Source organism: Enhydra lutris, unplaced genomic scaffold, assembly GCF_002288905.1.
Source record: "Enhydra lutris kenyoni isolate GAN:26980312 unplaced genomic scaffold, ASM228890v2 scaffoldscaffold75, whole genome shotgun sequence".
In the NCBI taxonomy this organism is placed as follows: domain Eukaryota; kingdom Metazoa; phylum Chordata; class Mammalia; order Carnivora; family Mustelidae; genus Enhydra; species Enhydra lutris.
The window spans coordinates 4,740,673-4,753,500 of record NW_019154159.1 but is presented as its reverse complement, the minus strand read 5'-3'; the positions used below and the strand labels follow the sequence as shown (position 1 = coordinate 4,753,500).

At 56.6% G+C, this 12,828-nt stretch overlaps 1 protein-coding gene across 2 annotated transcripts in view; it reads right to left on the bottom strand.

The window, feature by feature from the left end:
* Positions 1-12,828, bottom strand: part of LOC111160429 (regulatory associated protein of MTOR complex 1) — a 339,277-nt gene that overhangs the window by 131,194 nt on the left and 195,255 nt on the right. For both annotated transcript variants that reach the window (XM_022523546.1, XM_022523548.1), the window contains exon 7: positions 8,127-8,186. In XM_022523546.1, the coding sequence (XP_022379254.1) occupies positions 8,127-8,186 (60 nt within the window). The remainder of the gene's footprint in view (positions 1-8,126; positions 8,187-12,828) is intronic.

The following is a 12,828-nucleotide window of genomic DNA, read 5'->3' as shown; positions in this document are numbered from 1 at the left end:
GTCCCTGCAGACCCTCGGAGGATGCAGGTCTGCACCCCTGCAGCACACGCTGTGGGCTGGGGTGGTGGCACGGGTCAGCGCATGGGCTTCAGGGAGTCTGCCTGACAAAGCCCTGCTCCCACTCACCCCTGCGGTGAGACATGGGGCAAACGACCTGCCCGTCCCGTGCCTCAGTTCCCCCATCGTTGGAGTGTGGACACTGACAGCGCCTCCTTCAGACGGTCCCGGCGAGGACTGCGTGAGTTAATGTGCAGGGAGCCCTTAATGCAGCTCCTGGGACCCGGCGGATGCTCAAGATGCGTTCCGGCCATTCTTCTTCCCGATTCTCAACCAGAAGGACTGTGGGTTACCTTGTGTTCGCAAGCAACAGCTCATGTCCTCCTACGCTCTCCTCGCCGTCCCCCAGGGCACGGCTGAGACCGGGGCTCTGACACATGCAGACCGCTGCTACGTTAGCCAAGTGCTCGCGGAGTCCACGTAAAGCCAAGCCCCGGGTGCAAGCTTTGGCTTCAGCCTGCCGCCCGGGCTCCGCAGGGACCACGCCGCACATGGTGGAGGGAGCAGGGCACAGCCGCTCACTTTATCCCAGACACAGGGCTGTTAGCTCCTTAAAATATGCTGCTGACACAACAGATGTTAATTACGAATAATGTTCGGTGCGCCCCACGCCTGCAGTGGTCGGAATGCTAACGAACAGCCTGTGCGAGAGGCTCCCTGACGACCCCGTGCTTTCTGAGCACCCTAATATTTCTAGTGCTGTTTAAGCGTTTCATTACTTTGTTTCAGGGCTGAAAAATGTCCCTTAATTTCCAAACACGGATCTTACTGCCACTCTCTCCGAGGACTCGGGATATAAACACGCGCCACAGCGGCAACATGTTTATTCATCAGGCTGCTGGGTTCGTGGAGATAATTAGAAACGGGGGGTGCTCAAAGAAGGTTCGCTCTAATTTACTTCCCGACACAGCAGCTTAATTAGAAAACAAATTCCATCCCCAGCTTTAAAGATTGCTAAGGAATTACAAAACCCACACACCGCCCGTATCTTCTCTCTGGTCTTGTGTAGAGACTGCAAACAGCACACGTTTTGCACGTCTGACAAAGGCGGCAGAGGCTGGGAAGGGGTTAAGGCGCTATCCTGGGGAAGTCTGTGCCAAGCAGTCGCACGGTGGCGGCTGCTGGAAAGAAACCACATTTATTACCGAATTACTGCACCGCAATTTCAAGTATGAAACCTTTCCGCCAGCGTCTCCGGTGACGGCAGAGACCACGACTCATTCAGGCGGGGTTTCTGACTGGCATCAGCCGGGGGGGCGCTGGCCCCGTCATGACGGAGGCGGGAAAGGCCAGTCTCAGCGTCGAGGCATGGTGCCCCTCCAGCCCCCACACCTGCCACTCCGGGCCCCAAGGCTGTCCCCGGCTCCTGGGACGTGCAGTCACCGCTGTCCAGCCACAGGGCAGGGTGGCACATCAGCCCCGGAGCCCTCAGCTCACTTGGAGCTCACACAGAGGAAGGACAGTTTCCGAGGGCAGCGGGACCTGCACCTGCTGACTCGGTCCACATACACCGAGCATGGCCACGCGCCAGACCTGCTCCAGGACCTCCCTTCAACACAGAGCAAAGGCCCTGGGAGGGAAGCGGGGGGCAGAAATGGATGTCATTCTATTTTTTCAGGTCAATAAATTAAGGAAACAAAATCCAGTAAGCCAGGCCTGTGTTCTCCATCTCATCTCTGCATTATGACTTGTCCCTCCCATCAGATGGCTATGGTGACCAGAGTCACTGTCACACTTAGAGGTGACAGTGCTACCGTGTGTCGAAGAGAAATGAGAGAAAAAAACCAGAGGCAAAACGAAGAGCTCAGAATCCTTGAGAAGCGAGCAACATCGATAACGCTGAGTTCCAGCTTGGCTGACCACGTGGTGGTGTCCGCCCAGGAGACCACGAGGTGTGCCACGTCCACGGCCACACATGCTGCCTCCTGCGCATCCTTGATGGGGGCCTCCCTCCCCCCAGCACCCCACGGCCCAGCACGGACTGCTGGAGAGCACAGGACGCAGGGCCAAGGAGCCGAGCCAGAGAGCGGTTCCCATCCGGTCCCATAAGTGAAATGAAAAACGTTATTTCGTCAAGTAACCTGGACCCATGACCAGCCCCCCAGTGAGCTGCACCGAGTGTCCACGTGAACAGCCTCACAGTGTGGTGGGCAGTGGCCACACCCCCTCACACGGGAGAGACGGGGACAGGGACGCGCTCTGCTGGCTTTACCGCGGACGTGACCCCCAGACCCCGGAGCCCGTGGCTCTCAGAGAGGAGGGCCAGTCACCGAAAGCGGGGACACACGGGAGCGCCACCCAGCCGCCACCCGGCTCCGCCAGGTCTCACCTGGCAACCACCGCACCAGCTTCCGCAACAATGTGCTACTGGTTTATGAAAATCTCCCAAACTATTAACAATGTATATACTTTGAAATATTCTGTGGCTTCTCCAAACATAAGCTGCTTATGAATTAAAAAGTCCCCAAGTGCTTACGGTCCCACCTGAGGCACAGGCCAGGAGGGACGACGCCTACGCACCCACCTTGCCAGGTCACGTGGTGCGAAGGGGACTGCTGGCGCGGACGAGAGCCACAGGATGCTACTTGGAAGGCCCCCGCTCCCAAGACAGTCTGGGGTGGGACGTGGCTCCCAGAGCAGGACCTGAGGCCAGGGACGGGCATCGACCCCCTGCCCCCGCCCAGAGTCTGGACAGTGAGTCAACACTGAGCCCGCCCCTGCCGGAGCGCCCAACTAACCGCTCGTGACTCCACCTGGAGAACGTTTGGAAAAACATGATCCCAAATCCCCGAAATGCGAAGGCTTTTGACCAATCAGCTATGGCCCCGGGTGTGTGCTATGTCTGTGCCTGGAGCCCCGGATGAAGGAGCACGGGCGCAGGCCTTGCTTTCAGAGACTCCTCTCCGGGTTTCTGCTGGGGAGCTGACGCTTCTCCCCCATGGCACACCAGTGACAACTCTGCCCTGGAACGTGGTGCGCAGACCCTCGTCCTCAGGCACAGAGGCCCTGGCCCTTTGCACAAGGCACAGCTGGCCCCCCGCCACAGCAGGGCTGATGGGGACTGCACGTGGGAAGCTGGGCTGGGGCTTCTGGAACGACCACCCCAGCCAGAGGCCCACAGTGCCCCTCGCACACGTGGTCTAGGTCTGCACGGCTAGGCGCACCGGGGTCAGTGGGAGAGGCAGCCCCGGGTTGGGCCACACTCAGCAACGCTCGTCGCCTGTGCCCCTCCACACCCTGGGTTCCGTCCCCTGCATTCTTTCATACCCTGATGAAAGGATTTCACCTTGTACTTGTAAGGTACTTGTACCTTAAAACACAACACAGAACCCGGCCCGAGTCTGGACTGTGAGTTTTTAGCTGTGGGACTGCAGATAATGTCGCTTCCTGTCCTAAAGGCTCAAGGGGTTGGGGGACAGGCAAACCTGCCGCGGACGCACCCTTGCCACGAAAACACCACTGGGGCCTCAATGAGACACTCACATTTCGCAGGCGAGTTCCAGGCCAAGTGCCCATAACGCGTGGGCCCCGTGCAGAGGGAGGGTGTGTGAATGGCTAACGGACACTAGACGTGTCTGACAGCGGTAGACGCGCGAGCGTGTGGCCCACGCAGGAGGGGAGGGCAGTCAGGCCTCGGTCGCCAGCCGCCGGGGCATGAACCGTCCACTGTACCACACACTTCACACCATCTGCTCGGTTCTGAGCCACAGGACAGGACAACCACGGGTATGACGTGTCTTCGCAGACAAGCGGGTCAACACTGCCAGGAGTCAGCGGCACGGGCAGGGCTCCAAGCCGTAGGGTGAGGGGGGGATGGGGATGGCCCCCGAGAGTGGAAGCCGGATAGCCGCTGATGCAGCTGCCCAGGGTGAGAAGAATCCAATGAGATGCTCGTTCCAGGAATGTTCTCTGAATGTAGACGCCACGGCGGCCGGGGGCGGCTCCATCAAACACGGACGCACCACGCTCCTGCCTCACCTGCCAACTGCACACCTGAATCTGCTTCTCAAAAGTGCTTCTTACTGGCTGTAGGCCCCACGGGGGAACTCTAAACATTAAAATAAGTGGGTTAACATTTTCCTGTAAACGGAGGGACCTCGGGCGCTGGCAGGCTCCGTCGGTGAAGCGTCTGCCTTGGGCTCAGGCCGTGATCCCAGGGTCCTGGGGTCGAGCCCCACGTTGGATTCTCTGCTCACCGAGGAGTCTGTTTCTCCCTCTGCCCCGGTCCCTGCCCATGCTCTCTCTCAAACACATACATACATACATACATACATACATACATAAATAAATAAAATCTTTCAGAAAACAGACTTGCATTTCCTCAGAAACAGATCTGACGGTTCACATGGCTGGGTCTCCCGGAGCACCGACTTTGTCCTGGTGCTCTGTAACTCTAGAGTTTGGAATCTGTCCTGGCACAACCCCAGGAACTCAACCCTCACAGTCAACGTCACCCCGTCCTTGTCGAGCGACAAGGGAGAGTGGCCAGGTGCCGTCTGGGACCCGGCGGGCTGGTGGGCGCTGTCTCTGCTCGACTCCGCGACTTGCATCCAGAGACCGACTCAGACCCGAGTAAACGCATCACAGACAGTTCCTGCAGGAGAGACCTGAGGTTTCTACACAACCGGCTCGCACCCTCTTCCGTCCCTGCCACAGCCCCCAAAGGAAGCTCCGTCCCCAAAGTCCTGAGGGAGAAGTGGGGTTCATTCGGGCACGCTGTAGCCCATCCCAATTAATCCGGACACTGAGCGCCTAAAATGCAGACACCCCCCACAAATCAGGATCACCTCTTCTCTGCTGCAGAGGTGGACCGTGGACACCATCTCCCAGAGTCGCATGGCAGCATCCGGCATCCGTGAACGGGATCAGTGTGTGAGGCCATTTTCCCTCCCCAGTCTTCCTCCAAAATCCGGACGAGCTTTATCCTTCTAAGCCCCGTGCTGCCGCCCTGCGCAGGCGGGAAGGGGACAGGTGTTGGGGGGTGCTGGCCGCCGAGAGTGGGGACGTAGACGAGAGTTAGGAAAATCATGCTTGACAAAGAATACTGACGTCCTCACATACGAGGGCGCTTCCTTCTGTTTTGCAATCCTCCTCAACCACTGCTCGTGAGGACGGTGAAGCCACTTCCCACGGAACAAGAGGCGCCTCGCACAGACCAGCCGTGTCCTCTCTGGGTCCTGGCTTCCGCGTCCTTCCGCCCCAGCTTCTCCGGCCGGGCCGCTCCTGCAGCGCCTTCCCGGAGCCATTCTGCCCCGGACCCCCTTACACATGCCCCACATCACGTGCTAACTTCGCTTTCTGCATTGTCATACAGTAAACTGGCCTTTCTGGGTGGCGGTGCCCGACTGTAGCACATGTGGCTCCGCGCGGCCACGCCCACAACCAGGAGAGTGAACCCCTTCCCCGCGCCATCCCTGCCACTGCTGGCTCTGACCCGGGAGCGCTGTCCTCTCCAGAAGGTCACATGAATGCGATCAGACCGGGTGTGGCCCTGGCGCTGCCGGCCGTCACTCCACACGGTGCTTCTGGGCCCCCCGTGTGCTCGCGCATCAAAGGTCCCCCGTTTCCCGCTGTGTCCCGTTGGACGAGGCACATTCTGCTCATCCAGCCACCCTGGGTTCTCCCGCTTCAGGTGACGATGAACGAAGCCACACAAACGGTCTCGCACGGGTTCTCAGGTGCCTGGTGTCCTTCCTGGGGGACGAATGCGCGGGAGTGGGACGGCGGCCCCCTGGTGCTGGCCTCCTGCCACGCGGCCGTCCCGCTCGCCTCGACAGCAGGGCCATGGGAGCGCCGGTCGCCCCGCACCCTCGCCACCTGTTTAGCCGACCCGCCTCACGGGTGCTGTGGTTTCTTGCTGGGGTTTACTCGGCGTTTCCCTCATGGCTCGTGGTCTGGAGCATCTTTCCCGGGCCGACCGGCCGTTCCTAGATTCTCTTCGGGAAAGTATCTCCTCGGGTCTTTTTCCAATTTTGAATTTTTCTTCTTATTTCTGCCCTGCAGTATCTTTATATACCCTGGGCACAGGTCCTCCGTCGGCCGTGCGGTCTGCAAATACCCTCCCCAAGCGTGCGGCTTGTCTCCTCGCTGTCTGAGCTGCGTCTTTCGGAGAGTAAACATTTTAAATTTTGATGAAGTCCGATTGCACAATTTGTTCTGTTGTGGGTCGCGCGCTAGGTGTCAAGCCACGGTGCACATTTTACATCTGAGAGGGTGCCGGGAGGGGGCCAGCTGTCCTGCCGCGGTCCCCGGAGGCCGGTCGTCCACGGACCCTGCCACGGGTGCGGAGACCCGCTGGGAAGCGCCACCCAACTGAGCGCCAGGCTCGTCCCCAGCATGATCTGGAGGCTTAACTACGACTGAGAAGGGGCGCCTGGGTGGCTCAGTGGGTTGAGGCCTCTGCCTTCGGCTCAGGTCATGATCCCAGGGTCCTGGGATCGAGCCCCGTATTGGGCTCTCTGCTCAGTGGGGAGCCTGCTTCCTCCTCTCTCTCTCTCTCTCTGCCTGCCTCTCCGCCTACTTGTGATCTCTCTCTCTCTGTCAAATAAATAAAATCTTAAAAAAAAAAAAAAACTACGACTGAGAAAACACGTCCTTCTCATTTGTGGATCTTTAATTGCTCCTTTTACTCTGGAGAACTTGGAGCACGCGGTGCTGCTGCTTGCATGTGGCTGAGTGGGCATGAGCAGTTGGGGTGGGAGCGTCCGCACCGCATGGGGGCACCGGGATGCGACAGGGCAGCACGCAGATCCAGGGGCGGCGGCTGGGTTCACACCCTGCCTGGTGGGGGAAGCACCGATGTCCAGCCACCATGACCAGCCCCGCTGGTGAACGGAAGCTCCCTGAAGTCAAGCAGACCAGTCCCACAATCTCCTCGGACACCGACTCACAACTCGCACCGAGGACGGACACTCGGTGAAGTGTCTGCAGGCGCCCTGGTTACAGTCTCTGGATTCTTTATTTTACAGGCATCCCATGTGTGTATGTTCGCGTAGAAAGATTTAAAAGACGGAAACAAAGCCAAGTCAGTTAACACAGCTCCTCCCCTGCGCTCTCCCCCTCAGAGTGACGGACGCATCGTTTCATGCCTGTTCTACCCGTACTCCTGCACAGAGCCACGTACGGTGTAAAAATCCTGTGTGTACTGGTCTCGTCTGCTCTTCCCACTAACGGCCCGCCGGGCAGCTGTTCTGTGCCAGCCCAGCGGAGCCGCTACAGAGTGCGCGGTCCCCGGAAGGACCCGTCCCCTTGTGCCTGTGGACGCTTAGATGTAACCTTCTCTAGCTCTCTGACACACAGGCAGGTTGTTTTCCAGGAGGAAACCCGGAAGCCTGTTTGCTTTCCCTACCTGATTTAATTAAACGCAGGCCTTAGCTATTCTTACCCACGATCTTGTGTATCAAGACTTGGAGAACTACCATCCTGTATGTTGACCGCAGCGGAAGCGGTGTCCGGGGCGGGGGAATTAGGAACCACCCAGACGAACCAGGATGAGTCCAGGTGAGTCTCACACACACGCACACCCGCGACGCAGGTCAAGTCTGGAGCCACAGAGTAGCTCGGACCCAGGGAGGTCCACAACAGGAGGCAGCCGGGCCTCCTGTCCACCTGGAAGCACGCAGAGAGGCCTCATGGCCACAGTCCACGAAGGGCACTGCCGGACGGGACCGCGGCGTGCGCCCTGAGGCGGAACACGGACCGGGGTCGGGGGGCTTGTAGAATATTAAGCGGGGGGCTGGGAGAAAGGAGCCCGCTCCAGCAGTCAGGAAGCAAAGGTGACCTCTGTGTGCAGCCGTAGGTTTCTGCTTTGATGGAGTGTGAGGAGTGTTTGTCAACGTTAAAACGTACTCAGCTTTTATTCTGTTCCTTTCATATGGCCGCACACAGAGCCGTGTCCCACGCTGGTCACCAGCACGGCAGTCACAGCACGGCCGTCACCAGAGAGCAGGAGTACACACCCACACGCTGGGAGACACCCCCACGCTGACCACAAGGGCCCCTGGAACCAACAGCGCTCAAAGAACCCCCCTCAGACCCCAAAAGCCACACGGCTTGAAAATCTGACTTACTTTTCTATTAAATCCAGTGTGACCCCAGGCACCAGGCTCACGCATTTCTGCATGCAAAACCTGCAGAGAAAGGAGAGAGCGTGAGTCACGCTGAGGGGGCATTTAGCAGGAAATCAACAGTGCCCGGGACGCGAGGGCCTACGGGTGGGGGGGCAGCTTCTCACTCCCAGCAGCTTTCGGATTCATGAAGCAAACCCGACTGTCAGCTGGTCAGTGGAGGGAGAAAAACCTGGACACAGGGTCCCCGGGGAGGGGCCCAGGTGAGACAGGAAAGGAAGCGTCTGCCCAAATAATGGACACAGTGGCTTCTCTCCCCTTTTCTCTTTCTTGAGAAAGCCGGCCAGGGAGTGCCAGCAAGATGAGTGAGCGCGAATGACTTCCGGGCTCACAAAGGGACACGTGGGAGGAACCAGACACCAGCGAATTCCATCATGTCACTTGCTTATCCAACCCGACTGTGTCACACAGGGACCGGACTCCGCAGGCCACCGGGCCAGACCGTGAGCGCACTACCGGAGGCCGGGAGCCACCCCTGCCTCCTGCCTGGGCTGTGGGCACACAGCAGGGGAAGCAGCAGCCGCAACACTGAAGAAAAAGGCAACTTTGAGCTTGTCGTGGGAGAAACGTGAAACATTTAATTCACCTGCTTCAGATTACATTCCAACAACCCCGCCGACCGCCAGGAGGCAAGCGGCAGGTACACACCTGCAGGAAGCACTTCTGTGCCTCCCTGGCGGGACACGAGAAGAGGAGGAAAGTCGGAGAAGGCCAGTGGGCCCATATGGGAGGGACAGGTACAAGCACCAGGCCATGATCAGGGAGACAAGCTGTGACACGTATGAGGTTGCCGGGTAGGAAGGGTGACAGAGAGACCAGGAGGATGGTGGCTATGAGGACAAGTGAGTCCCGAGGGTAGCCTCCAGGTTGGGGGGAGGTGGGGCTCCACCGCTGCCCCCCATGCACCACTCCCCCACCACTGCTGTCCCCCCCGCACCACTGTCCCCCTCTGCAACGCCGGCCCCCTCCACACCACTGCCCCCACCGCTGTCCCCCCGCCCCACTTCCCCCCCACGCACTGCTGCCCCGCACCATTGTCCCACCCATAGCTGTCCCCCTGACCGCTGTCTCCCATGTCCCGCTGCCCCCTGACACCACTGTCCTCCGTGCCCTGCTGCCCCCCCACCGCTGTCCCCCCACACCGTCCCCCCCACACCACTCCCCCACCCCACTGTCCTCCATGCACCGCTGCCCCCCCCCACTGCTGTCCTTGTGGCACCAGGCCACGTGCAGCTCCCGTGGCAGGTTCAGGTAAGTCAGGACCTCTCGGTGGATAAAGATGATCTTCAGGAAAGGCATTTTCCAGTCTAACCCTGGGTTCTACACAAACTGTGCCACTTTGTCATTTGTCTTTTTATCTAGAACGTTCTTATCCACTTCTGGATTCTAGTGATGACAGAATAATTTGCATCAGGCTAGTCCTCTTATCAGTAATAATTAGCTCCGGACAAAACACACAAAACCACCACGTAAAAGCACCAAGAAGAAAACGGACGCAGGTAGAAACAGAAGAGCCGCAGGCAAGTGCACCATCACCCAGTGCGTCCCGCAGGCACGCCCAGTCCACGCAGCACACGGGGCGATGCTCCCCGGAAAGCGGCCCCTCACTGGCTCAGCGTCTCCCAAGTCCTGGTGGGCTCCCGCCCGACACACCCGTGGGGCGAGACTCCCGGGGGCCACATGGAGACAGTAACTGGAAGGCTGCACTGAGATAGTCCACACCCGCCCCCAGGGTGTGCACCGGCAGGGAGAGCCAGCCCGCTGCTTTAAGGGGGCTTGATCCACACCTGGCCCTCCACTGACCTCCTGGGTGGGATGGGGAATCATGCCTTAGTTACCACCATGCTCCAGGACTCAGAGCCACACCCCTACACTAACAGCAAAGCCAAAGGTCACCAGTCCTACCACCAAATTGCCTGTACACCCTGACAGAGACTGCCTCAGGGCCTTTGCACTTGCTGTTCCCATGGCCTGCAGTATCTTTGCCCCAGAAAACTAAGATTTACTCCTTTATTTTATCTAGATTTCGACCTCCCCTGGCCAGCCAAGGGAAAACATCTCCTTTCTCCATCCCCTCACTCTGCATTTCTCGCTCCCCAGTGCTTTGTTACACAGCTGTCTGCATCTGTCTTTACCACAGAAGGTATGTTCAGGGCGTAAACGGACCTCTCTCTTCTTGTTAATCACTACAGCTCTGGTGCCAGGGACGGTGACCGGCACACAGTTCTGCTGCTTACCAAATACACGTGAGCGACTGAATACGGTAGGAGATCAACGTGATAGTTTTTATGGGTTTCTAATAGTTCACCCACGTTCTTGTTTTCTTGTCACTCTTGAAAGCAAGTAGCTTCAAGATTTTATGAAAAACAAATCATAATCATTTAATATTTAAAAAATAAAACCAAACCCAGCTCTGGAACCTCATGAAGTATCATGTAACTGCTGGGTGTTGAGTCTGAGAACAGAAAGACATGAACTATTTTCCTAACTAAAGACAACAAAAAAGGGGCGCCTGGGTGGCTCAGTGGGTTAAGCCTCTGTCTTCGGTTCAGGTCATGATCCCAGGGTCCTGGGATCGAGCCCCGCATCAGGCTCTCTGCTCAGCAGGGAGCCTGCTTCCCTTCCTCTCTCTGCCTGCCTCTCTGCCTACTTGTGATCTCTGTCAAATAAATAAATAAATAAAATCTTTAAAAAAAAACACACAACAAAAAAAGATGTATTTGCCATAAAAAATTAAGAGGTATAGAACATTACAAGTGAAAATTACCCCAAATCTGATTCAGCTGTTACAAAACACTGAATCATTCCAACTGATTTTGTTTGAATATAAAAGGGAACCACTGTCCCCGTACATCCCAACCTGGGTCTTGCTGGGGGAGCCAAAGTCTGTCCCCACTGCCCTCAACACTGCCACCCGCTGCACACGGTGTGGGGGCCCTGCTTCCACACGTGCCCCGCTCCTGGAGACAACCAGCATCGACACGTGGGTATTTGTTTCTTTCCACAAGAGAAGCCTTGTGACAGCTGTTTTTCTAAACACCCCCCCCCCCCAGTTCTTTCCAACATTCAACAAAGTTGGAAGAATTTTACAGGAAAGGCCTGCGTCCCTCCACCTGGTTCCACCACCGGCTTCTGACTATGTTGGCTTTATCACGTCTGTCTCTCCTTCCACGAGTCCACTCTCCTTTTGGCGCAGCTGGACATACCACACATTGCCCTCCAGATTGCACGTGTGTCCTTCATTTAAACCACACACAATCAAGTGCACATATCTTCGCTACACATTCATTGACTTGTGACCAATGCACACAGCCACGTAACCTGGACTCCGACAGAGAGCACTGCTGACATCCCAGAACAGTCCTCCCACTGCCCCTGGGGGCAGAATCGGTTCCGACGCCTCCCCCGACTTACTCCTCTGCTCTAGAACCTCACAGAAGCAGAGCCGTCCAGTGTGGACGTCCTACAAGGCGGCCCCCGGGGCAGCACTACGTTCTCCTGGTTCATCCGTGGCCGCGTGTGTATCGTGCACGGCTTCTGTTTCACCGCGAACCAGTGCTCTGTCATGTGAATATACTGCCCTGTACAACGCTGTTTTGTAACTTGTCCTCGCATGTCCTGGGCGGTATGAACACTGGTATGCAGAAGGTCCCCTCTGTCAATGTTTGAATGAGCTCTGTTCGTGTGGACACCAAGTTTGTCGTCCTCAGGACGCATTCTTAGAAGCGGACCTGCCCGATGGACGGGTACACTGGACCTGAGTTACTCCTCATTGTCTGACGGCTTTCCAGAAAAGAAGGCCAAAATGCCCATTTTTTCACTTCTTGCCAACACTGGGTTCATCGTCATAAAAAAGGAAACCGCTGCCTGCCTGACAGGTGGGAAATGACACGTCGTTTGAATTTCTTTGATTAGTCTGGAGGTTAAACGCCAGTTAATAATTTCTGGGTTGTCGCCTATTCATGCCCTTTGCATTTTTATGCTCATTTTTATACTCATTTTGTACTCATCATCTTACCAATTTTTAAGAGTGTTTTATACATTAACAGAACCAAGAACCAACCTTTTGTTACATGTCACAAAATTTTTCTCAACTTACAATTTTACAGTTGACCTCAAACCAACACAGGGGTGAGGGGCACTGACCTCCCACGCAGACAAAATCTGCACGTAACTTCTGACTCCCCCCAAACTTAACAACTAGTAACCTATGGAAGCCTCACCAATAACAATTAAAACATATTTTGTCCAAGTATCATATCCTACATTCTTAAAATAAACTAGAGAAAAGACCACGTTAGTAAGAAAATCATCAGAGGGGCGCCTGGGTGGCTCAGTGGGTTAAAGCCTCTGCCTTCGGCTCAGGTCGTGATCCCGGGGTCCTGGGATCGAGCCCCGCATCGGGCTCTCTGCTCGGGAACCTGCTTCCTCCTCTCTCTCTGCCTGCCTCTGCCTACTTGTGATCTCTGTCTGTCAAATAAATAAATAAAATCTTTAAAAGAGAATCATCAGAGAAAGCACATTTACAGAACTTACTGTCCTGTGTTTACTGAAAAAAGCCGGCCTCTACGTGGACCTGCGCAGTTCAACCCCATGTCACCCACAGATCAGCTGCGTTTTAGATTTTGTCTACTGTTTTCCTTGC